Source organism: Macrobrachium rosenbergii, chromosome 24 (assembly GCF_040412425.1).
Source record: "Macrobrachium rosenbergii isolate ZJJX-2024 chromosome 24, ASM4041242v1, whole genome shotgun sequence".
Classification (NCBI taxonomy): Eukaryota; Metazoa; Arthropoda; class Malacostraca; order Decapoda; family Palaemonidae; genus Macrobrachium; species Macrobrachium rosenbergii.
The window spans coordinates 22,956,236-22,983,735 of record NC_089764.1 but is presented as its reverse complement, the minus strand read 5'-3'; the positions used below and the strand labels follow the sequence as shown (position 1 = coordinate 22,983,735).

Genomic DNA, 27,500 nt, shown 5'->3' with positions numbered 1-27,500 from the left:
TAGCGGAGGTGCGTGAGAATTGGCAGGTAAAAGGTTACCTGTGGTATGTTCTTCGAAAGTTGATTTTAAAGCTACGAATGAGAGGTAAATGGTTAGTATGAATGTTGATTTTACCGAATGGGAGGTGAATGTTACCTGTGGCATGTTCTTCGAATGTTGATTTTAAAGCTACGAATGAGAGGTAAATGGTTATGGTATGTTCTTCGAATGTTGAGGTAAATGGTTACCTGTGGTATGTTCTTCGAATGTTGATTTTAAAGCTACGAATGGGATGAATGGTTAGTATGTTCTTGAATGATTTTAAACCGAATGGGAGGTGAATGGTGGTATGTTCTTCGAATGTTGATTTTAAAGCTACGAATGGGAGGGGACCTGTGGTGTGTTCTTCGAATGTTGATTTTAAAGCTACGAATGGTTACCTGTGTATGTTCTTCGAATGTTGATTTTAAAGCTACGAATGAGAGGTAAAAGGTTACCTGTGGTATGTTCTTCGAATGTTGATTTTAAAGCTACGAAATGAATGGTTAGTATGTTCTTAAATGTTGATTTTACCTGGGAGGTAAATGGTTACCTGTGGTGTGGTCTTCGAATGTTGATTTTAAAGCTACGAATGGGAGGTAAAGGTTACCTGTGGTATGTTCTTCGAATGTTGATTTTAAAGCTACGAATGAGATAAAAGGGTAGAGTGAAAATGTTGATTTTAAACCGAATGGGAGGTGAATGGGTATGTTCTTCGAATGTTGATTTTAAAGCTACGAATGGGAGGTAAATGGTTACCTGTGGTATGTTCTTCGAATGTTGATTTTAAAGCTACGAATGAGAGGTAAATGGTTACCTGTGGTATGTTCTTCGAATGTTGATTTTAAAGCTACGAATGAGAGGTAAATGGTTACCTGTAGAATGTTGATTTTAAAGCTACGAATGGGAAGTAAATGTTACCTGTGGTATGTTCTTGAATGTTGATTTTAAAGGAATGGGAGGTGAATGGTTACCTGTGGTATGTTCTTCGAATGTTGATTTTAAAGCTCGAATGGGAGGTAAAAGGTTAAATGATTTTCTTCGAATGTTGATTTTTACGAATGGATAAATGGTTACCTGTGGTATGTTCTTTTGACTGAGAATGTTGATTTTAAAGTGACATGGGAAGTAAATGTATGAAGTCGGGTAATCCGACCTCTCTAGGAAATGATTTGGTCAAGTGCTGATTATGCATATTTCTCTGATTTTTATCACCGTTCGTGACAGGGACGATGCAAATCCGCAGAGGGCCTGTGCGTGAGCTTGTCTGACTTTTCATTCGTATGTAAACATGTTGCACGATATTGTTATACGTGTATATATGTTTACATAATACACATAATGAACTTATGTCTATGTAATCATTGTATCTGTGTGCGTGTATGTGTGTGTTTGTACGTCCAAAGATTGAGCACTAGAAATGTGGTACAGTACAAATTAATACATAAAATTTTTTTGCAGTCAGGTTATGAAACTTTGCACGTTTATATGTGTACATATTACAACATAGTAAACTCACATTTATATAAACAGCTTATTGTGTGTTTATGTGTGTGTCTGTCTGTACGTCCGAAATTTGAACTTAGTTGATGCGATGAATTACAAATTAATGCACAAACATTTATTCATTTAGGTTATGACACTTTATACTTGTATGTGTGTGTGTGTATAAAACACACTCTACGGCAATTTTTATATCAAAATTTATTTGTGTATGTGATTGCACTTCCGAGCATTGAGCACTATAGATGTGATGAGTTACAAGTGAATACACAATCACTTATACACTAAGGTTTCAAGTACCATAGATAGACATCATCAACAGTAAAAACTGAATGACTTAACAAGGTCAACTGAAGAGAATTAAACTGGCCTTACACGCAGTTTCTCGTTGCGAGATCTCCGTGGACGACGTTGGCCGTGTGCAGGAAGGAAAGACCGTGGGCTGCTTGGACAGCCAATTCCACCAGCTCCGTTGCCCTAAGGTGGCCGCCCCTGTGTTGTTGCAGGTACCTGGGGATGGGGAAATTGGTCTTTCTTTTGATTTTCTATGGATGTAGTGGTTCGTTGATTAAGGTAGTTTTTAGTAGTTAATAATGCCGATATTATTTAATTTATAGGACCTGTTGCTCTTATAAGGTAGTCAGGAACAAAGTGCTTTTGGAGGTAGGTATGGAGAAGAGGTAAAGTATTGGGTATGTATAAAATGTTGCAATAATAATAATAATAATAATAATAATAATAATAATATTGTTCATTCACATGTATTTTCTAGCCGTCTAACCATCCAGAAAACCAAAAGCCTCCAATTCTAAGAAGTTTTCAACTTTGAAAAATTATTATAGTTCTACTCAGGAACTTGAATCTCAATTTCCAATAGAACTTACAACGCTCTGTCAAAACCTAGCGATGAATAGCCTAACATGAGAGGGCCCAAGGTTTTATTTATTGTTTTTTAAGTCAAAGGTCAATGGAATGGCATCTTAATGCTCCGTTTATGCCCAAAGAGGAAAGGGAAGGAGAAGAAGGGGATCTTGCCACGGGGTAAGTGATAGACTCAGCTACTAAGGAAGAAAGGAGAAGCAGAGAGAAGCAATAAGAGAAGGACAAAGCTTGATAGGAGAAGTAATTAAACAATAGATCGTTTAATCTAAGGTTACCACAGTCGAATTGCAAATGTCAACTCACTGCTTGAGATTCTGGTATCCATGGAAAGGATAGATGAGGAATGGCGACGAGTTGTCCGCAAAGGACACCCCCACCATGGTCAGGACATTCCTGTGGTAAAGGTTGAAGAGGTGAGTCCCGTCCTTGTACAGAGCCACCAGGTCGTCGTGATGGGCTCCCTCCGTCACCGTCTTGACCAGGACCTGTTGATCCTGCTCTGGGTGATCCCTCTGGATCCAGCCCCTGAAGACTCTTCCGTAAGTACCCTCCTGGATGACGGCTGTCAGACGGACTCGAGGGCGTTCGATCTGGTATAGGAAGAGGACAGAAAGAAAATTGACCATATGTCTTTGATTCAGTGCCAGAGATTTTGATCGTATGATGCCATTGCTTAGTATATCTAATAGTGATCTAAGATTAGTCAGCTGTTTGTCCTGAAATATAGAGTAGAAGTGACGTCTGCAAAGAGGAGCAGGTTGTGATATATGCATAGATTGATCAGCTGTTATTTGTCGCTGTTGAGAACGATTAGATCAGTCGATTTTTTTAAAGTCTCTTACCTCCATCTGCCTGAACCTCTCATGAAGCTCTGCGGTCGACGGGTCAACAATGACTTCCGACCGACTGGCCGAACTCACCGTCTGACCTCCGTCCTTACTCTCCCTGCTGGCGTTGTAAACCTCCCCTGTGCAGCTCCTCCTGCTGCAGGGCGTTAGGGACACCGACGTGGAATTGTGCGGGTGGGAAGGAGTTAGCGGAGTGATGGGAGTGGTCAGCTTCCTGACGGAGGCGTACGAGTTGATGGTGAGGGACGAAGGCATGACGTAGGTGTTGTTTTTCTCGGGGCTCGTCGGTTTCGCCTTCAGGAGGGAGGATTTGGGAATGCTGCCCTGTTTGATGATTCTCGTGCTGACGCTGTAGAAGACCGAGAACAGAACGAAAAGTCGCGGTACTGTTTGTTCAAGTTCGATGTTATTTCGTAACATAAACAAGGCAATAACATTTTCTTTCGTAAAGTAATTAAGAGAGTTACGTGTTTTTTTCGTAAAATGATTACGGCAATAACATGTTTTTTTTTCGCAAAGTAATCAAGGCAGTAACACGTTTATTCGTAGAAAAATTAAGGCAGTTATATGTTTTTTTCGTAAAATTATTAAGGCAATAATATGCTTTTTCGTAAAGTAATTAAGGCATTAACATTGTTTTTGGCTAAATCATTAAGTCAGTACGATGTTTTCTGACATAATAATTAAGACAATGACGTGCTTTATTCTTTCATTTTTAATTTTCCTAGGTATAGGTCAAAATTTCATGGCTTCAGCTGTAATTCACGAATGATCTTGGTAAATATCACGACGAATTTCATGCTGGATTAATAATAATAATAATAATAATAATAATAATAATAATAATAATAATAATAATAATAATAATAATAATAATAATAAAACTTAAAGGTTCATTTATTTCTGCTGACATGAGACTAATAAAACACACACGCACACGCACACACACACACACACACACACACGTGAAAAACAAACTGACCCTACCTCAGTATCCTGTGATCGGTGTCTCTCTTTAGCCCTCGCCTCCTGACGAAGGCAACGACCCCAAGGACAGTGATGACCAAGGTGACACCTGCCAACACCGAGACGACGTAGTAGTAGGCAGGTAGTGGGTCTCTTCTTTCCTCTTCTTCGGCTTCTCCTTCGTCGTCGTCTCCCTCAGAAGCTAGATGGGGAGCGTATACCTCAGCTGCTAGCCCTGGAGAGTAAAGGCATTTAACTTCTTGAAAATTAAAAACTCCGTAGGGGGTTAGTGCGGTCAGTGCACCTCATGCGTGCGCTGTGGGCATTACTTAAGGTAAAGTTCCTCATTGGACGGTTGGGTATCGTCCTCAGCTAGCACTCTGCTGGTCCCGCGTTCGATTCTCCGACCGACCAATGAAGAATTAGAGGAATTTGTATCTGGTGACAGAAATTCATTTCTCGGTATAATGTGGTTCGAATTCCACAATAAGCTGTAGGCCCCGTTGCTAGGTAACCAGTTGGTTCTTAGCCACGTAAAATAAGTCTAATCCTTCGCGCCAGCCCTAGGAGAGCTGTTAATCAGCTCAGTGGTCTGGTGAAACTAAGGTATACCTAACTTTATTACTTAAGGTTCTTTGCAGCGTGCCTTCGGCCCCCAGTTGCAACCTCTTTCGTTCCTTTTACTGTACCTCCTCTCATATTCTCTTTCTTCCATCTTACTTCCCTTAACCCTCTCCTAACAATTGACTCATGGTGCAACTGCGAGGTTTTCCCCCCGTCACACCTTTCAAACCTTCTCCTGTCAATTTCCGCTTCAGCACTGAGTGACCCCATAGGTCCCAATGCTTGACGTTTAGCCTAAATTCTACATTCAACTCAATTCCAAATACATACGAACAAATTTAAAAGTCAGAAGGATAAAGGAGCCATCAGTCAGTTACCTTCCAGGCAAATCTTGCGTCTCTTGAACTGGAGGACCGTCGGCGGCTGTCGAGGCCTCGGTGACGTCACGTTGATGTTCAGGGTCACGTAAACCTCGGCGCTCCTGCTCCCCGTGCAAGGGAGGTCGAACCTGAAGGTTTCCGCCTCCTCGGGGATGACTCCCGCCAGGGACACGTTGACGGCGGGAGGTGCTAAGGGCGCCTCTTCGTCCGGCGTCTGGGTTTCGTTGACGTGGATGTCCATGTTGTACAGCACCTTCGGGAAAGATATGAGAAAACGACTCGTGTATATTATTATTATTATTATTATTATTATTATTATTATTATTATTATTATTAGCAATAGTAATGGAACTATTAGTAAAGGTATAGTCGTGGTGGTGGTAATAATAGTACTGACATGTCTATTACTACCTTTTTCATTTTGCTCATAAGACGTAGATGGTCTCTGTAATGTCTGTGTTTGTATTTATACGTAGCAAGAGTTTCAAAAACGTGCATTATTAATATTATACATTAAGCTTTAAGGTGTGATTATTGTTTACTGTTGATTCTCTTTCCCTACGATCCCACTCCGCCAAAGGCGCTCTGCGAGACCCGCAAACTCGACTCGCCATATACATAAAACTGGGCAGACATTCTGAGATTTTTATCTACGGCGTACTCCAAATTATTAATTGTCAAATCCGCTGTCACAACAACTCAGAAAAAGGAGTCTTGAATTTTTTTTAACGACCTGATATTTTCAGTCCTCCTGGTATAAAGTAGGAGGTTACTGTACAGTCTTGGAGTGGCAAATTTAAAGGCTCTAAAGTAGTGGTTCTTAACCTTTTTATAACCACGCCCTTCTAAGAGTTGGTCCTTCCCTCCACGCACCCCATCCCCCCCTTTCATCTATGAGTAAAATTCCCTCCCAGATTTAAATAAAAAAAAAAAAAAGAGAAAGAGGTGTTTTTGTTTTTTTGGGACTGAATTAGTGAGATACTTGACACTGCTTTTTAGCGACTCTTGTTAAAAGAAAAACGAATATAATGAGAGAATTTCTAATTGTTCCCTAGGGTTCGTGCCCCCCTTGGAAATTGGTGACGTCCCCCTAAGGAGGGGGTGTCCCCCAGGTTAAGAACCACTGTTCTAAAACCCACATCAGAACTGCATCTTGGCCCAAATAACTTGAGACCATCTGTAGATATTCTTATGCTGATTCCATTCGCGGACTGTGTTATACGAAGCAAGTCTTTCAAGTATTTTGGACACCATCTTGGTGGCTTGGTGAGTCATTACATAAATGTTAAACATTATTCTAGTTTTGACAGGAAACAAGTGCAACTCATGCCATATAGGCGTAATCTTTTCGCGCGGTGCAACGCCCTTTATTAATCTTGTCACTCCATTTAGTACAATTTGCAACGTCCTTACGTTGCATTTTAGGCAGCGTATGACACACAGAGTTGCAGTAGTCCACTCTAATTATGACACAGTGAGTCACAAGATTTTTAAAGAACGTTCATCAAGATGATTTTTAACAAAAGCAGTATTCCCTTACAGCATTTTTATTCGAGCACAAAGGAACATTAAAGCCTATAGCAGTACACCTAGCTGCCTAGGACACGTACTTTGTCGGCGATCCGAGCTACATAACTTTATACTTAGCCGAAAATCGCTAAGGTTTCTTAAAGAAAATGATAAATACCAGCCTGAGTGGCCTGTAACTGACCCAACCGACGACACCCTACGCCTGTCAAAAGTAAGTGAACTGAACTGAATATAGAGTTTAGGCCAAAGGCCAAGCGCTGGGACCTATGAGGTCATTCATCGCTGAAAGGTGTAGCAGGAGGAAAACCTCGCCGTGCCACTATGAGCCAATTATTGGGAGAGGGTGAAAAGGAAGGCGGAAGAAAGAGAATACGAATGGAGATACGGTAAAAGAAATGAAAGGGGTCGCAGCTAGGGGCCGAAGGGACGCTGCAAAAAAACCCTAAGTAATGCCTACAGTGCACCGCATGAGGTGCACTGACGACACTATCCCCCTACGGGAGTTAAAAAAAGCAACTGCATAATTCCTGCGCTCATCAACGCGGCCTTTCTTTTAAGAACGACCCATCGAGCAACGACGTCAGCAGAGACGTCCAAAAAGAGAATGAGACCACCCTAGGTATGATGACATCAAATTTGGGGTCTCATTTTTTTCTTAATCCCCTCGTTTACGAGAGTGGATGGGCGGGGAAGCGAAAACAAAAGCCCGCGCCAGCATCCGATACGATAGGGTGGTAATAAAAATGACAAAAAATTGGAAAAAAGAGCAAAAAAGGGCGAATAAAGACATCAAGCGTCGTGGTGCCTGAAGGATTATGCGCCGGGGAAAACAATGGATGTATTTAATGGCGGTGTAATAAAAATTTCACGATGATTTTCGCCCTTCAAAAGAGAGAGAGAGAGAGAGAGAGAGAGAGAGAGAGAGAGAGAGAGAGAGAGGAGAGAGAGAGAGAGAGAGAGAGAGAGAAGACTCTTACTGGCTTTAAACAGGAGGAGACATGGCGAAATAACAGGTAATTTGAAGTAACAAAAGAAACGAACAAGAAGAGAAAGGCTAGGTTTCAGAGAAGAGAGAGAGAGAGAGAGAGAGAGAGAGAGAGAGAGAGAGAGAGAGAGAGAGAGAGAGAGAGAAGACTCTCATTGGGAGGAGACATGGCGAAATAACAGGTAATGTGAAGTAATGAAAGAAACAAACCTAGGTTTCAGAGAGAGAGAGAGAGAGAGAGAGAGAGAGAGAGAGAGAGAGAGAGAGAGAGAGAGAGAGAAGACTCTCATTGGCTTTAAGCAGGAGGAGACATGGCGAAATAACAGGTAATTTGAAGTAATGAAAGAAACAAACCTAGGTTTCAGAGAGAGAGAGAGAGAGAGAGAGAGAGAGAGAGAGAGAGAGAGAGAGAGAGAGAGAAAGACTCTTATTGGCTTTAAGCAGGAGGAGACATGGCGAAATAACAGGTAATTTGAAGTAATGAAAGAAACAAACCTAGGTTTCAGAGAGAGAGAGAGAGAGAGAGAGAGAGAGAGAGAGAGAGAGAGAGAGAGAGAGAGAGAGAGAGAGAGAGAGAGACTCCTATTAGCTTAAAGCGAGAGGAGGAGGAGACACTGACGTAGAACAGGTAATTTAAAGTATTGAAAGAAACAGACAATAAGAGGAAAAAATAGGTAGCATTTTAATGGATAGTCTTTAAGATATTTTTACATGTAAATTCACAAGCTAATGTATCAGTGTAAGGAAACCCCCAGTGAAAATAACACTGTATAAGAAACAATAAAAAAACTTTTGTAATAATTAAACGTCAGAGAAAACTGCTGATGGATTTTACCGGGCTTGAGTGTTATCAAATGAACGAGTTGCAATATTCTTTGTTTGCATATCACGAATGAATATATATTGATACCTACTATTTATGCATTAAAACTCGTATATCCACTTTGTAAAAATGCTTTCATGACTACTCTTCAAGATGCTACCAAGCCCTTCTCTCCCTTTTTTTATTTAGTGAGTCGAGTAGCGTAAAAACCACAGCAATGTGGTGCACTGTAGGCATTACTGAAGGTTCCTTGCAGCGTGCCTTCGGCCCCTACCTGCAACCCCTTTCGTTCCTTTTACTGTGCCTCCTTTCATATTCTCTTTCTTCCATCTTACTCTCCACCCTCTCTAGCGGTTAATTCATTGTGCAACTGCGAGGTTTTCCTCCTGTTACACCTTTCAAACCTTTTACTGTCAATTTCCGTTTCAGCGCTGAATGACGTCATAGGTCCCAGTGCTTAGCATTCGGCCTTAACTCTGTATTCAATTCGATATAATACAAACAAGATCAACAAAGAACAAATAAACAGCAAAGTTTAAACCTCTGTGGCGCTGACAGCCACCTAAGATTGGATTAGCGAGACAGTCTCTTTCAGAACGGGTTCATGAGGCTGCGTACATCATCTTGGAACAAGTACCATTGTTGTAGTAGGATGTTTGGGTTAATGAGAATTACACAGACTAATGGATACGCATGCATTATGCATGTGTATACGTAAAGGAAACAGACTTGCCCTGATCGGATCTTTCCTAGATAGCGACCCCCAAGGGTTTTTAACCCGGTATGCATCCACCTTTGAGACGTGTTTAGTGCAAGCCCGTTGGGGATGACCGTAAAAGCATAAACAAAAGACTATTGACGACTCCCGAACTTTGCTGGGGGTCGCTATCTAGGAAAGATCCACCGAATCTTCACAAGAAAGTCGATGTTTGGTAGCTGGTTGTGCTTTGAGATTTGTGATACAAGGAGAGATGAAAATTCAAGTGACGCTTTGGCGAACATTCAATGATACGGCTGTAAAAAAAACGTTAATGTGATGAAATTCATCACTCGGGAGATGGAGGTTTTCATAACCGTGACTAATAGGGTTCATTGTCTCCCGATTACGTTCTCAAAAAGATTAAACGTGGGAAGTATATTGCATTCGGTAAAAAGAGGTAAAAAAAAAAAAAAACTGTGCGAACAAGTAGCGTTTACCTGTGCTGCAGGAAGTTATATTTAACAGAATTAACTTTTTTTCTAAGAAACTGACACTAAAAAAGCAAGCTGTTTTCCTCATCTTAATAAACAAAGTAGGAAATAAGAGAGTGGATAAAAAAAATGAATAAATATATTATACATTTGGTATATTTCTTTGAAGTAGGTTCGATAGCATATTATTGGCATTGGGATCTTAGATTCTAAATTTGCGTTGATAATCTCTTCAAGTTTTTGTTCAGGGTAAACAGTGTTATTTTTGTTATCGATACGTTATCGCTCTCATTGCAAATTAACCTAAGATTCCTACGGCGGTTAGCTTGCTAGTATTGAATGATTTTTATTTTTTTTATAACTACGATAACCGGAATTAACGGCAGATAACACAATCATTTCACGAGGAGTTTGATGACAGAGGAAACTCAATACTTTTGCGTAGAATAGAATGTAGAATTTAGGCCAAAGACCAAGCGCTGGGACCTATGAAGTCATTCAGCGCTGAAACGGAAATTGACAGGAAACAGGTTTGAACGGTGTAACAGGAGGAAAACCTCGCAGTTGCACTATGAAACAATTTTTAAGAGAGGGTGGAAAGTAAAATGGAAGAAAGAGAATATGAAAGGAGGTACAGTAAATGAAATGAAAGGCGTTGCAGCTAGGGGCCGAAGGAACACTGGACCTTGAGTAATGCACTGACGACATTACCCCCTATAGAGAATACCTTTGCGTAGCCTGTTGTTAAAAGAAAAAAAATGGTGAAAAGAGGAGAGGGAAGGAAAAATAGGTAGCAATTCAACAGAAAGGAAAGACCTTAGTATTGAGATGAGGACGCAGATGGAAATCGGCCATACAGAATTTGTGCCTCAATCTGGCGCCAAGCCGCGTCGGTTTATATGACGTTCCTGAACCCAGCGGCGTTCGGTGTTTAATAATTAGCTCTTGATCCAAGGATCTTGACGTTCCGGCTTTTTTTTTTCCAAATCACTATTCTGTTTTCTTAGATCCTTTCCGGTCATTTTGTGCTTTATTTAGTCTTGCAACGTAAACAGATTTTTTTAAGTTGATATAATTAGCTCTTGCGAGGAATATTAATTTTAAAAAGAGTTAAATGTAAACGTATTCCTTGTTTTAAAAGATGATAAAATAACTTCCCTTAGCTTCAAGAATCAGCTGCTGTATCTCTACATTATTTTATCTATTATCTATCTATCTATCTATCTATCTATCTATCTATCTATCTATCTCTATCTATCTATCTATCTATCTATCTATCTATCTATATATATATATATATATATATATATATATATATATATATATATATATATATAAATGTATATTATATATATACTTGTATTTATATACATATGTATATATATGAATTTATACATATATAATACATTTATATATACATTAAATGTATTATATATGAATAAATAATTATATATATAACGCATTTAAATACTGCATATACATATATATATATATATATATATATATATATATATATATATACACACATATATATACGCACAGAAAAGAAAATGCCACAACAGTTCAATGTACGAGACTTTTGGAGTAACAGTAACTAAAAAAGTTACTGTTTTAATTCATGGGATCGCAGAAGAGCAAAATTGACGTTACTGATGATTTCAGTGACTTCTTAGACAAAGAGGACCAAGTCTATCATTTACGTGTCATTTCTTAAATAAAAAGTTTGGTGCGTAGAATTTGAATTTTTTTTTTTTTACTTTCCCAAGGAAGTAATGATTTCATAGTATTACGTGTAAGAAGGATGGATTATATTTGTACAGTAAGAAATGTAAATAAATTGTGTAAACGCGCGAGTGTTTACATGCATATAAATTTTAATTTGACTTGGGTACATTTCTGCCTCAGGGAGAGAATCTCTCTCTCTCTCTCTCTCTCTCTCTCTCTCTCTCTCTTCTCTCTCTCTCTCTCTCTCTCTCTCTCGTACGTATATTTTTGTCTCAGTGTTAGAGATCTTCATTCTCTCTCTCTCTCTCTCTCTCTCCTCAACGTACAAATTTTTTTGTCTGAAGGTTTCAGATTCTCTCTCTCTCTCTCTCTCTCTCTCTCTCTCTCTCTCTCTCTCTCTCTCTCTCTCTCTCTCTAACGTACATATATTTTTGTCTCATGGTTAGAGATCTTCTCTCTCTCTCTCTCTCTCTCTCTCTCTCTCTCTCTCTCTCTCTCTCTCTCTCTCTCTCCCGTATATTTTTGTCTTTTGTCTCAGTGTTAGAGATCTTACATCTCTCTCTCTCTCTCTCTCTCTCTCTCTCTCTCTAACGTACATATATTTTTGTCTCATGGTTAGATCTTCTCTCTCTCTCTCTCTCTCTCTTACGTATATTTTGTCTCTCTCTCTCTCTCTCTCTCTCTCTCTCTCTCTCTTCAACGTACGAATTTTTTTGTCTGAAGGTTTGAGATTCTCTCTCTCTCTCTCTCTCTCTCTCTCTCTCTCTCTCTCTCTCTGTCTACGTATATTTTTTGTCTGAAGGGTTCAAGAGATCTTCTAGATTCTCTCTCTCTCTCTCTCTCTCTCTCTCTCTCTCTCTCTCTCTCTCTCTCTCTCTCTCTCTCTGTATATTTTTGTCGATTCTCTCTCTCTCTCTCTCTCTCTCTCTCTCTCTCTCTCCTCTCAACGTACAAATTTTTTTTTGTCTCATTTCAGATTCTCTCTCTCTCTCCTGTCTCTCTCTCATCTCTCTCTACCTAACTCATGGGTAGAAAACACCACAAACGTTCTCCCGCATCCACTATTAGGACGAGAAAAACACCTTTGTTTCTTACAAACACGCACATTCGCACACAAACAAAAAAAACACACACACACAAACCGAAAGAAAAACACGTCCTTTTTCATGTTGTTATGAACGGCGGTATCCAGCCTTCCTTTGACCGTAACGGGAGAGAGATGACAACATGAGTTTTATGACGTAATTGGACGGTTAACAATAATCTTGGTAGTCATTTTCTTGTGTATGTTCAGTTTATTTTTTTATCATTATCTCTCTGGTGTGGTTTTTGTCTTAGGATTTATTCATTATATATAATATAGTTATATATATATATTACGGTTAACAATAATATATATATATATGTTCATTTATACCATTATATCTGGTGTGGTTTTTTGTCTTAGGATTTATTATATATATATATATATATATATATATATATATATATATATATATGTATGTATGTATGTATGTATAACTCAATCACGAAAATATATATATATATATATATATATATATATATATATATATATATGTAAATTTGGGTGGTGTTTAAGGGGTCATATATTTCGCCAATTTCCATTTATTCCAATATGACCAGATTAAGGAATTCCTTTCATCCTTCTTTGCTCCTATAAATCTCGATCTTCGTTGTAAAGCGTTTGTTGAGTGTCAGAAAAAAGAAATTCGTTGTTGGCCCTTCATAAATTTTCAGCTGAACAGGAATGAGATGATTCCTATGTCATGAGGTTTCATGAGGGGGATTCCCTATTTTTCTTCATGAGGAATACTGCTCGGCTGACTGATAATAAAGGATGATGCTAATTTTACTGAAATTACTAAATCCCTTGACGCCTCTTTTTAAAGTGCATCCAACTTGTTTTTTTTCTTGAGATAGATAGATATACATACATACATACATACATACATACATACATACATACATACATACATACATATTCATGTATATATTTACATAAATATAAATACATATACACACACATATATATACATATATAGTACATGTTTATATATACAATTTTTCACTCACGTTTATGTTATCGTTCAATAGCCATATTACAAATTTGTCTATTTCTTTCTTCATTCTCTTTTCAAAGGTGTTATCATCAAATCCGTTGTCTGTCAAAACTTGGCAATTACTGTCCAGTTGTTGGTGTGTCTCTCTCTCCAGGTGGTGGAGTGAGTAATGGCCCACCTGACAAAGATGGCGACTACACCCCTCCTAAAGCAATCACAAAGTTATTTTTCCATTTATCTCCTGTCCAGTGTTTGTGGGCTCCATAGGGTTGGTAGGGATGCCCTCAGTGCACCTCATGCGGCGCACTGTAGGCATTACTTAAGGTTCTTTGCAGCGTACCTTCGGCCCCTACCTGCAACCCCTTTCATTCCTTTTACTGTACCCCCTTTCATATTCTTTCTTCCATCTTACTTTCCACCCTCTCCTAACAACTGATTCACAATGCAACTGCGAGGTTTTTCCTCCTGTTACACCTTTCAAACCTTTACTGTCAATTTCCGTTTCAGCGCTGAATGACCTCATAGGCCCCAGTGCTTGAATGATGGTATCTAACACTGTATTAAGACTTGAAATGCAGCTCTCCACATTTCGTTCCACTGTGGAACCTTGGCACTCTCTCGAGGATGGGAGGGCATCTATCCACTTTGTGGTCCATTTTGAAACGTAGGACTGATATTTCAGATAACCCTCCAACAGGACCGTTGAGTTTATTTAATCGTTATCATTGGTGAAAATGTCAATGAATCGGCTGTGCATTTTTTGGGCGTTACCTCCTCAAACCATTCATTGATGACTTCCATGTGCGTATTAATGGATTAGACACCTAAAGGGCTACGCCATCGCTACACTGCCATATAGACAGCTACTTCTCGCGTGACGTTTGTGAAGACTTCAAGATAAAACATTTAATATGCAAGTATATTCTTCTTCTTCTACTCAGCTCACTCTTAACTCTCCTTTCACACCGGGTCCAAAAACAAATCCTGTAGCAAAATATGATTTGAGCAGATCCTCTGAATTTCAATTGGAACTTGGAAAGCCAAAAATGAACTGATGTCAGAATGTGATTTCATATCGAGTTGGAGTATGTGAGCAATTTTTGCGTTCTGGAGTGAATAAACGTTCTGTTCGGAAATGCCCAATCTGAATAAAATCTCCTCTGCTTTACCATGCAAGCAAAGAAGACTCTAGAAGAACTGCAATTGAATGTGTATGTGTGTCTATGTGTGAGAGTGTGTGTGTATGTGTGTGTGCAGCGTTCTCTGGTGAATGGCAAAGGATGGAAATGGGTGAGTTTCCTAAGTAGCCAGGAGCACAAGTTGAAAAACCAAACAAGTGTGTTCTTGAATAGAATATGACAGGTACGTGAGCCAGGCAGTACTTTGCAGGAGTGGTGAAGTGGATGTGTGCCCCAAGGAGGCAGAAGTTGGAAAGTAAGAGGGATAATTCAGTCAGGTCTTACTTTTTTCATGCATGGGAAGCATATCCTGAAGGGCGATAAAAAAATATATATATATCAGTAGGTTGAAACCAGTGAGCATGAAGTTTCTGCAATGCACATGTCTAAAAATAATGGAAATTTAATAAAAAAAAAAACTTTTAAATTCCTAAGTTTTTCTCTGTGTTTTACTGAATAATGACCATATGTTAAAAAAAATGTATGAATGAATAAACAGTAGTAATAGTCAGAGCTGAGAGAGAAAAGTAGCCTTGATGTTAGGACAAGGAGGAAGAATATGCAGAAGATAATAATAATAATAATAATAATAATAATAATAATAATAATAATAATAATAATAATAATAATAATAATAATAATATAGAAGCTCATTTGAGGCTAAAGGAACCGCATGGCGTAAGAGGATGGACCAGAATAAATATTTAATTATTGAATCCTGTTTGTACACTAACACTTTCAGTGAAAGAATGAGACATTAACTAAATATAGGACTGATGAAAATACCAGACGTGTGAGAAGAAAGTGGGTTTAAAGATGAAGGGAGAATAAGATTGCATATATATATATATATATATATATATATATATATATATATATATATATATATATATATATACAGACACACACATATATATGTGTATGTATATATGTATTTACATTTATCCCTGCCGTTATACGTAATTTTGGTTTTAGACATGTATTATTATGTTATTATTTGTCTATATTTATGAATCATATACTGAGAAAATGAAAGTGTTCTAACGCGGGCTGGAATTGATTCACCAGACTGAATATCTCTCAAGGCTTAGAGGAAGATACATCAATATATAAGGAAGATACATCAATATATTTTCCAAATTGTTTGATATTTACCGTCAAGGTAATATAATCCTCTCATCGCAATACAAATACATGATTCCCCCCCATTAATCACGAGTTATCCACTAGCATTTATACACATTTCACGTTCGCTCCGTAAATATTCATAAATATTCTATTCGAATGGCAATTACATCTTCAGATCATCTGTATGTCACGAACAGCATCATCAAACGGTGCTTACACATACATACATATCCAAGTCTACCAGTTCATATGTACGTAAATATGTGTACACAGACAGTGGCGTCCATATACACACGACACCCACACAGACACACGCGCACTATAAACTACATTTCTTATGGGTTCGCACCTACCACTTACTGATATCTTTCGCCGCGGGGATCAAGTACTCAAATACCCTCGTGTCCCTTATATGCCCCCATACCCTAGTTGGTCACCTGGGGTATCACGCTACAGCCACATCGCTGCCCCTCCCTCCTGGAACTGGACCTCATTATCAAGAGAGGAGGTTTTTGCAGGCATCCTCATCATCGTCGCATATCATTCCAGGCTCATTATACAAGCGCATTATTCGGCGTTTATCTCTTCGAATCAGTCTCGGAGCTTTCTGCGAGTGCATTCTGCAATCTCGGGCGTTCTCGGGACGACCGTCTGGTTTTTTTTTTTGGGGGGGGGGTAGGTCAGATTATTCTCGTGTTATCGTGTGCGCACTCTCATATTTTATTTATATTAGCGTTTATACGTCACTGTTTGTGTTTTGTCTGTCGTATCCTTTGTGAGTTTATTTATTTTATTTTATTTATTTTGATTTATTTACCTATTTATTTATTTATGTATTTAGTTATGTTCATTATCTTATTTAAGTTGTACTTAGGATTAATTCTACGACTGTTTTCCTGTCATGTTGATGCTCAAGTTTTGTTTTTAATAATAATACATTCTCATTTGATGTTTTCAGGAGAAATTAAAATTCTCATTTCTCGACGAACTGAGGAAATAAACACTGAATAATTTTCCTTCACTTCCTTATAAATCTCAGGAATTCCTAATCTTCTTATGTATTCCCAGATTTCTTAAATGTAGATAAGTTCCGGTGGTGGTTTGTGTACATTTATAGAAATACGAATTTGAGTATCATTTAATTTCAACTTTAGTCGAAAAGCAGGGTATTAGGCAACATAGACAGCATCCTCATCCACCTTTTCCATCAAACTAAATTTCATATTTTACTTATAGTCTTATTTAATCACCTTTATATCGTGTAGTGGATATCTAGTATTCGTCATCTATATATTATTATTATTATTATTATTATTATTATTATTATTATTATTATTATTATTATTATTATTATTATTATTATTATGCAGAGGATGAACCCTACTCATATGGAGCAAGCCCACCAAAGGGGCCATTGGCTTGAAATTCAAGCTTCCAAAGAACACGGTGTTCATTCGAAAGAATTAACAGGAGGTAAAGGAATATACAGAAAGAATAGATCACTTATTAAAAAAGACAAAATAAAAAAATTAATAAATAGATAGATAAAAATGTAAGTAAATACTGATTTAATTACCTCTCTCAGTGTAAGCACTACCCAAATATATGTTTGTACTTACGTACTCGATCGTTTGTTTTGTAATTTGAAAGATTAATTTCAGAAAAAGGATCTTGAAATGTAGGTTTCACAATATTGAACATTTTGGACAGAGGAAGTGCTCTCTCTCTCTCTCTCTCTCTCTCTCTCTCTCTCTCTCTCTCTCTCTCTCTCTCTCTCTCTCTGTCCTTTTAAACCTAATCGTAATATATAGAAATATAAAACTTACTGTTTTCACTCTCTCTCTCGCCCCTCGATTTTGAGGCCAAATAATACCTGATAATTCTCTCTTCTCTCTCTCACTCATCTCTCTCTCTCTCTCTCTCTTTTCTCCCCTCGATTTTCTACCTGATCTCTCTCTCTCTCTCTCTTCTCTTTTAAACCTAATCATCTCCATATAGAATTATGAAAGTTAAGTTTTTAATTCTCTTTTCTCCCCTCGATTTTGGGGCCAGATAATACCTGATAATTCAACCCAATAATTCTCTCTCTCTCTCTCTCTCTCTCTCTCTCTCACTCTCTCTCTCTCTCTCTCTCTCTCTCCTTTTTAAACCTAATCCTAATCATAACATATAGAGTTATGACAGTTACTTTTTTAATTCTCTTTCTCTCCCCTCGATTTTGAGGCCAGATAATACCTGATAATTCAGCCCAATAATTCTCTCTCTCTCTCTCTCTCTCTCTCTCTCTCTCTCTCTCTCTCTCTCTCTCTCTCTCTCTCTCTCATTTTTAAACCTAATCATAACATATAGAATTATGACAGTTACTTTTTTCACTCTCTTTCTCCCCCCTCGATTTTGAGGCCAGATAATACTTGATAATTCAACTCAGTAATTCACTCCTATCTCAGCACATATAGAAATATAAAAGCTATTTTTTTTCACTCTCTCTCCCCTCGGTTCTGACGCCAGATAATACCTGATAATTCAGCCCAATAACTCTCTCTCTCTCTCTCTCTCTCTCTCTCTCTCTCTCTCTCTCTCTCTCTCTCTCAATACCTTCTTTTCTTGCACATCTGGAACCCATCTTTTAGAAATTTTTTTTTAGAGTTCAACTCGTAACTGAAGAAAGGTATGCGAAGACCCTTCACTCAACACCTTGTTAGCAGGACTTGTTCTACTAGGAGAGGTGATCATTACTATCGCCATTCCTTTTAATAACCTGCGAGGTGGCCCAAGCATGAACTCCCCGTCGTCCCGAGGAGAGCGGAAAGAAGAGGGAAACTCAGTAACAAAAGACGTTCGCAAAATAACCCGGATAGCGTAAATGTACCGTGATTATTAACATCGTTATTTCAGTAACTTCAAGAGTGCCGAGAGAAACTTGAGCTCCCTCGTTATTTACCGTCGAAAGGACATTATACTAATAACGCAATAAGCGCCCAGAGAGAGAGAGAGTAATTACTTCCTCAGTGTTTTCCATCCGCGTCAGGGAAAAGAAAGACTTCAGAGCAAATGAGTTTTGGGGTCACTCATCACGGTAGAAGAAGAAGAAGAAGAAGAAGAAGAAGAAGAAGAAGAAGAAGGAGGAGGAGGAGGAGGAGGAGGTGGTAAACGAGTACATAACTCGGTGTGATTTTGGGTAGTTCATATCGTAATTTCGTTATCCCGCGGGCGTGGTAATGACGGCGTCTGTTGTGCGTCCAGGTGTTGGGAGCCATTATCATTCCCCACTTACCTGGAGTTTCGCCTAAATGAGCGGAACAAGGCATTAGATTTTAATGAGTCGTTTGGTGGCGTAATAATCATTCTTATAAACGACTTGTGTGCGTAAGTGTCAAGGAGAATGAGCGTCAAGGAGATTGCGGCAAATGCTTACGTCTACACACACACACACACACACACACAAACACACGCACACATACTGTACATACACACATACACATACACACACACACACAAGTGCTCATGTTCTCACTTACGTTTAAGGTTCTAGAAATATTTTAAGAGACTTTGAATGAGGAAGAAATTAACGGCAAAAGGTCTCTTCATTTCTCAAAGGTATTACGAGCAAACCTAGTGAATATCTTGAGCAGTTTAATGAACCTAAAAAAAACTGACAGATAAATTTAATGAGATACGAAAGAATTGAGACTATGTTGAGAAAAAATAAATAAGAAATAAACGAAACAAAGCAATAACTGAAAAGAGAGTAGCATCAAAATAAATTGAGGAATTCTGTGGAGCTGCAAGTTCCTTAAGAACAGTGAAAAGTTACAAGACACCAGACAAGGACCTAAAAACTTCACAGAGACCTTCACTGGCAACAAAAGGTCAGGACACCAAGAAGGAAGAGGCAGTAACAACAGCAAGACCTGGTTAAGGGCCCGAGGTCTTACGTAAGGGTCTTCTTGGACCCTAAAATTGAATGGAAAACGTTGAGTTCTTGCGGCTACAATTGACCTTTATGTAGAACATAACGCAACACAGTTATGTTTTGTATGTCAGAGGGCGCATGCGCTATCTAGCGCACTGAGGAAATGTTTTTACCTTACAATAAAATAATAACTTAGTATTTTTATTGTTCAATATAGGACGTATTGTTCCTGTGCTTATGAAATGACAGATGATTACACGGTGAAAATGGAACAGCTGGCAATGACAGCTTGTTGATAACTTAGTAACTAGCAAATAAATAACTCATGTGCAAGAAATATGGTAATAAAGAACATAGTACAGCAGCGAATAAACTATTTAAGAACAGTTCTTAAAGATAAAAAAAAACGACCGAGCGTCAGTTTGCAATAACATGTATAAGCTAAATAAGTACCATAATGCCCTGTATCTTACAGGAAGTGGATTACAGGACTCAAATACAGTAACTGGGTTGAACAAACGTTATTGTGTGTGGTAAAAGAGGACGCAGGTCTGTGACCCCCAAAATTTCTCAGTAATTTTTAAATTACCCGGTTTATTCATCGAGTTACCTTCGTTTGTACGTTCGCTGTTTGTACAATGAAACGTTTTCTGTTTGTACAATGAAACGTTCGCTGTTTGTACAATGAAACTTCGCTGTTAGTACAATGAAACTTCGCTGTTTGTACAATGAAACGTTCGCTGTTAGTACAATGAAACTTCGCTGTTTGTACAATGAAACGTTCGCTGTTAGTACAATGAAACTTCGCTGTTTGTACAATGAAACGTTCGCTGTTTGTACAATGAAACACATTCTTGGTCGTTTAAAAGTGACTTAAAAGTTAGTTTTACATCACTTTTAAACGAAGATTTTTTGTTTTCTGTAAAAGAAAACTATTGTGCCGGGTTTGTCCGTCCGTCCTCACTGTATTCTGTCCGCACTTTTTCTCTCCGCCCTCAGATCTTAAAAGCTACTGAGGCTAGAGGGCTGCAAATTGGTATGTTGATCATTCACCCTCCAATCATCAAACATACCAAATTGCAGCATTCTAGCCTTAGTAGTTTTCATTTTATTTAAGGTTAAGTTAGCCATAATCGTGATTCTGGCAACGGTACAGGATAGGTCACCACCGGGCAGTGGTTAAAGTTTCATGGGCCGCGGCTCATACAGCATTATACCGAGACGACCGAAAGATTGATCTGTTTTTGGTGGCCCTGATTATAAGCTGTATCGGCTGTACAGAAAACTCGATTGCGCCGAAGAAACTTCGGCGCATTTTTTACTAGCTTATTCACTTTTAAACATAAGGTAACCCAGTCACAGGTAACATACCGTTTTTAAACAAATATTTTGGTAAATAGCCACTAGCTTCCTACCTACCATTTTTCATCAACGTCGGGGAAAAGGGAACAGTAATGATAATGATACCATTTATAAAATGGTAATAGTAATGATAATAATGATCAAGTTGACCTTAGCAATGAATTGTGCACCTGGGAGTTATTCGACTGTGATAGGTTGCAGTCGGGGATCACAAGGTCGAAGGGCCAGCAACCTCGTCCCCTAAAAAAGTCACTTAGGGACCAGAAAGTTAAAACTTTCTGAAGGCACCCCTTCGAAGCGAAAAGTGAATACTCTCTACAATAAATAAGTAAATAAACAACTACATACATAAATAAATAAATACGTACATAAATAAATAAATGCTCAGGTCTTCGCCGGAAGGGGACGCAGAAAAGTATCTTTAACCGACCCCGGATAATTAAATGATAAAATGAAATAAAAAAAAATGACGCATTGCATGATGCATTACCAACCAAATATTTGAAATCAATCTCCGTAACGACATATATTTGGGTAATTCATTGGGTCCTTTAAAAATGGCTGGCGATCAAAATCTTTTTAAATCAGACTTTTGCAAACGTTCGTAAAGTTAATGTTTTATTTCAGATAATTTTTTTGTTCTCATGAGTTAACGTCCAAAAAAAAGGTAAATTAATCGGTGATGTGAGGGCAAAATCAACATAAATAATCCACATAAATATTCATCGAACAATGAGCAAATAATCAACATAAATATTCATCGAACAATGAGCCAGTTTCTGATTAATATAATGTATCAAAATAGACTTCCATGAAAAAATGTGGGCAATTAATATATTCATGGTTTCAAATAATTGCAGTAATAATTTTACATTTAGACCAATGAGGTTCCGCGTCTGCATGATTGCTTCAAGATTAACGGAAAGGAAAACGGAAGAATAGGTGAAGGGATTTTCGTCAAATTTGGCGCAAAGGTAGACCTCTGTGCACAGACTTGTCATTACGACTCCTCTTAAACAGTTGCAGAAATTCCCAACAAACTGCGCTCCTGTCTGTACGTCAGTGTGTCTGGCACACCTCCGTTGTCTGTTCGTCTGTTTGTCTTTCAGCGAGTCTGTTACATTTACATCGTCACCGTAACTCAAACTTGTGTTACATTTACATCGTCACCGTAACTCAAACTTGTGTTACATTTACATCGTCACCGTAACTCAAACTTGTGTTACATTTACATCGTCACCGTAACTCAAACTTGTGTTACATTTACATCGTCAATAGGTTACAACGGAAGCCGAAATACTGTCTTTCTGATGCCCGCCCCCTCCAATGTAGAAGAGAGCGTAGGGTGAAAAAATTATATATATACCTGTATGTATATATATATATATATATATATATATATATATATATATATATATATATATATATATATATATATATATATATATATATATATATATATATATATATATATATATATATATATATATATATATATATATATATACATATATATATATTATATATACTCTGGAACCATCCGCTTTTAAGGTAAACAGTCTGCCTTAAAATATTTTCTTGTCTTCATATTGTGGTCATAATTCTGGGTCTTTCTCTAACCATATCACTTCTCTTGGCTTATGCAAAGTATAACAAAAGTATTGCGTGCAAGGGCACCTTAATGTACTGACTTCTCTTCTTGGTGTTAATGACAAGTTCTAAGTTGTATCCTACCACTGGTGGCCTGTTGCTTTGAATTTTGGGAATGAGGAGTTCCCGCTCTTGACATCTCAGTTCTCTACCTCCTACGTTCTTGAGAACTGTTTCCTTCCAGTTCGTACCCATAGTTATTTAGGGTTGCTGATCAATCTCATCAACACAAACTTGACCAGGAGAAGGATGTCCTCAAATGTTGCCTTTTGGATTTTCACGATTTTAAGATGAGATTACTAGACTAATAACACTCTCTGCCATGACTGGTGCTCCCTACATTTAACTCAGAACAGGTATCTTCTGACTACTCAGGTCCACACATGCGCGGTGGGTTTCCAGGTATCTTGCCGATATCTCTTTGTTCTTTTTGGAAATCGTATTCCGGACCACTTGTTACTGCTGCCAACGTCATGAGCACTGAGTTGTTTAATCATACCCTAAGGAAAATACTAGTTTAATAGTACTAAAAATCATTAATGGAATATTCTTTTAATTTTTCTTCGTGGAATACGAACGTTATTTTACGTGAACATCACGTGAAATACACCCTCCGATTTTCGGCACACAGCTGGAAAACATTCCTCGCATTTATCATACCTGTAAAAAAAGAAAAAACTAAAAAAAAAAAAAAGAAAATGGCATTGGGAGCTTGGGGGATTGGTAAAGGCGGGGTCATTCTTGCGTTGTTCTTTGTATTAGATCAAGGGGGTAGGGGGAAGGGGAGAAGGAGCTGGGGAGCAAATGGGATTCTGTATTAAGGGGATATCTGGTACTCCTTCAACCCAGCGTTACCTGGGGTGGGGGGTGGTTGGAGAAACCCCCGCCCACACGACCTCTAAAACCACCTGTCCCGTTCTACTCCACTTCCGCCAATTTGGGATAAACAACGTCCTAAGTACAGAAAGATATTCAGTTGATAACACGATTCCAGAATAATAATTTATCCAGATATGAGGGAAGATTGCGTAGGCAAATCAGTTCGAAATAACGTGCGAACACTTAGGCCCTTTTTTACGAGACTGTCAGGTTGTGTTTTGTACAAGCTAACTCTTGCGTATAAAAATCAAAATACCAGACATTTCTTTAATGTATCACTGGATAAAACGAAATCTCTTTAACACGACACTGACTTTAGTGAAGGGTAAATATATCTGGCTGTCATTTGATAATGCTATTCAAAACAGCACAGCTTCATTCAACATTCTTTTATATCCGGAATGATTTTATAGCTGAGGTAATTAATCACTAATATGAGAAATTACCTTTTCTCAAAAGTTGATGCAGTTTCGACGTGAATCAGACGAACTCTGTGAACTCTTTGGATTGTTTAAGAAAATTTCGATTGTTTAAAAAAATCTGGTTCTATGTTTTTATAACAAAACTCTTGGATTCATTCATGTTGTTATCATAATACATCAAAAGAAATAAACATTAATTATTCGCGTTTATACACAGTATATATATAATATATATATGTATGTATACACACACACACATATATATGTATATATATATATATATATATATATATATATATATATATATATATATATATATATATATATATATATATATATATATATATATATATATATTTATATATATATATATATATATATATATATATATATATATATATATATATGTGTGTGTGTGTATATATATATATATATATGTGTATATATGTATAAATCTGTTTTATATATAATGTCTGTGGGTAGTCTATATTATGAATTCGTAATTTATAGGCCAATGGAATGCTGTGTGTCTCTCTCTCTCTCTCTCTCTCTCTCTCTCTCTCTCTCTCTCTCTTCTCTCTCTCTCTGTATAACCTCTGGCTTCTAGATATCAAATTTTTCAGGCCAAACCTCGCTCTCTCTCTCTCTCTCTCTCTCTCTCTCTCTCTCTCTCTCTCTCTCTCTCTCTCTCTCTCTCTGTCATAAACTTCCAAGCTGGAGTATTAGGCCTCGGGGAAATACACACTGGCACGGCTAAGAAACAACCTGGGCTCCGGGAGATTGGTTTGTAATAACATACCGGAATTTCTAACCCGAAATCTCTCACAAGAAGCTCCGAAGGAACGCGAGTCCCGACGTCTTATTATAAAATCATGAAATAAGCGTAAGGCAAATAGCAAAGTTCTGGGGGCTGCGGGTTAGTCGTGTTTGTTGAAAGTTCCTGCACAAGCATATGTATGTGTATGTATGTGTGTATATATATACATATGTGTGTGTATGTATGTATGTATGTATGTATGTATGTATGTATGTATGTATGTATGTATATATATGTATATATATATATATATATATATATAAATAACAATGAACAGTTGCAATGTATTGCAATTTATTTACATTACAGTAATGCTGTAAGCAACATAAAGGTAGAATTTATACGTGTGTATACATAGTTATACATATGTATATATATATATGTATATATAATTATACATATATATATATATATATACACATAAAATCTACCTTTATATTGCTTACAGCATTACTGTAATGTAATGTAATTATATTTAAATTTTCCATTGTTATACGTAATTGGCTGCCCAGATTACTGCATTATATTAGTTTGACGGAAAAGTTCATTACGAAAAATAATGTTCACTCTAATACGTATCACTAGGACATGACATATTCGATTTTTACATGTATTAGTTAATTATAAACGCAGTTAATGTCTGTGTGTTTTTTTTAGATATGTTACATGCAATTCCCAGGTGAGAGAAGAAAATTATATTTGGTGAACCAAAAGTTTTATGCAACTCAAAGTTTGTGGAATCTTAGAATTTTTGATCGGATTTTAATTTAACGTTGATATTCTGTGCCACTGCTATCGCTGATGTTTATATAAAGAATGAGAAAAATAATGTAAAGTCAACATCATACGCATCTGTACCTGAACCTCAGGTTTCATTTATTTTAAGAAAAACGAGATTTTATCGCAGCAAGATTCATCATAATCTAAACGATAAAACGTCGAAAGAAACAGGACTTCTTGAAAAGGAAGTCGCGCCTTAAAACTGCTTGACTTCCGTTTGTGTTTTTTGGACAAATCCTTTTTAAGTTTGCTGTTCTCGGTAGTAAGGGTGACTTCAGTTTTTATAGAGGGGGATAAAAATTGCTTACCTAAGGCAATGCGTATGTGTGCATATCCTACTGTATCCTAACGTCCTAGATTTTGTGTGAAGGCCAAAGCTTGAGAAATCTGAGTATGTCCGAAGTGTCGTATCTATGTGCAAAGAATTTAAAATATACTCCGAAACAGAATGGGAACCCCAACGAGATAAAATGTTGAAGTTTTTCCTCATTAGCATCGTATTCACACTGGCACGTGTTTTTATCACAGTTGGCCGCATTCCCTAAAGATTTCACATAGCAAGAATCTTGGATAGTCGTTATATTCTTTATCTAGTTTTTATGCCGTTTTAATAACCTCCTATTTAGAGTAGAATAGCTGCTTAGTAACTAGGCAGCTGAACTACGGTAAAGTCATCACGCATCCTTCAAGACTGATAATAAGTAAAAAATGCGCCGAAGTTTCTTCGGTGCAGTCGAGTTTTCTGTACAGCTGCTACAGCGTATAATCAAGGCCACCGAAAATATATCTATCTTTCGGTGGTCTCGGTATAATGCTGTATCAGCCGCGGCCCATGGAACTTTAACCACGACACGGTGCTGGCCTGGCCTACATCGTTGCCAGACGCACGATTATGGCTAACTTTAACCTTAAATGAAATAAAAACTACTAAGGCTAGAGGGCTGCAATTTGGTATGTTTGATGATTGGAGGGTGGATGATCAACATACAATTTGCAGCCCTCTAGCCTCAGTAGTTTTTAAGATCTGAGGGCGGACAGAAAAGCGCGGACAAGAAAAAATGCGGCAAGAAAAAATTGCGAACGGACAGACAGAGCCCGGCACAATAGTTATCTTTTCAGAAAACTAAAAATGGCCCTGGAAAAAACCGAGGTTGTCGGTTGATTTTTGGCCGTTTTATTTCGGAAAATTGTATTGGATTTTCTTGTGTCTTTGTGGATATTTTAAGGGCTTTTACCCGATTTTTTATGGTGGTTGTGCCTGATATTACTTGGGTCATCGTCTAGGCCTTTTTTTAAATCCTACCTGTGACTTTGTTAAAGCTTTAGTAAACCTTACTGTTCTTTCGGGGGAGATTTATTTAGTAAATCATACCTATTTTGATACTGGCTATATTGAATCATACAGGTTTTGGTGGTGGTTTTAGTGAGTCATACCTGTTTTGATACTGGCTATATTGAATCATACAGGTTTTGGTGGCGGTTTTAGTAAATCATACCTGTGATGGTGGTGGCCTTAGCGAATCACAACCTTAGTTCTGGGTGACGTTTTCACTGAACCTTGGCTGTGTCAGTCTTACCTGTTTCTTGGTGGTGGCTTCCCATGTGAAATATAGCGAGTGCACATCGGCTGGGACTGGGACAACCCAGTTTAAGGCATAATCGTTGACGACCCCCTCGCGTACATAGAACAGCTCTGCCGTCAGACCTGAAAACCAAAGAGGAGGCGAATTTACAGATGCTTTCTTCAGAGAGGATTTTGTATTCCGTATGCGTCATGATTGGTTAAGTCAAATATTTAATTGTGGTATTGTAAAAAAAAATAAATAAATAAACCTGTCTTATATAATTCTCAGTACCTATTCTTGACTCATGCTT

At 37.8% G+C, this 27,500-nt stretch overlaps 1 protein-coding gene across 1 annotated transcript in view; it reads right to left on the bottom strand.

Moving 5' to 3' along the window:
• The window catches only part of LOC136851931 (tyrosine-protein kinase Dnt-like), an 81,707-nt gene that overhangs the window by 1,424 nt on the left and 52,783 nt on the right, over nt 1–27,500 (bottom strand). Inside the window, exons 2-7 of the mRNA XM_067126291.1 lie at nt 27,203–27,330; nt 5,159–5,414; nt 4,239–4,452; nt 3,246–3,600; nt 2,707–2,993; nt 1,897–2,031 (exon numbers count right to left, since the gene is read on the bottom strand). Of these exons, the coding sequence (XP_066982392.1) occupies nt 1,897–2,031; nt 2,707–2,993; nt 3,246–3,600; nt 4,239–4,452; nt 5,159–5,414; nt 27,203–27,330 (1,375 nt within the window). The remainder of the gene's footprint in view (nt 1–1,896; nt 2,032–2,706; nt 2,994–3,245; nt 3,601–4,238; nt 4,453–5,158; nt 5,415–27,202; nt 27,331–27,500) is intronic.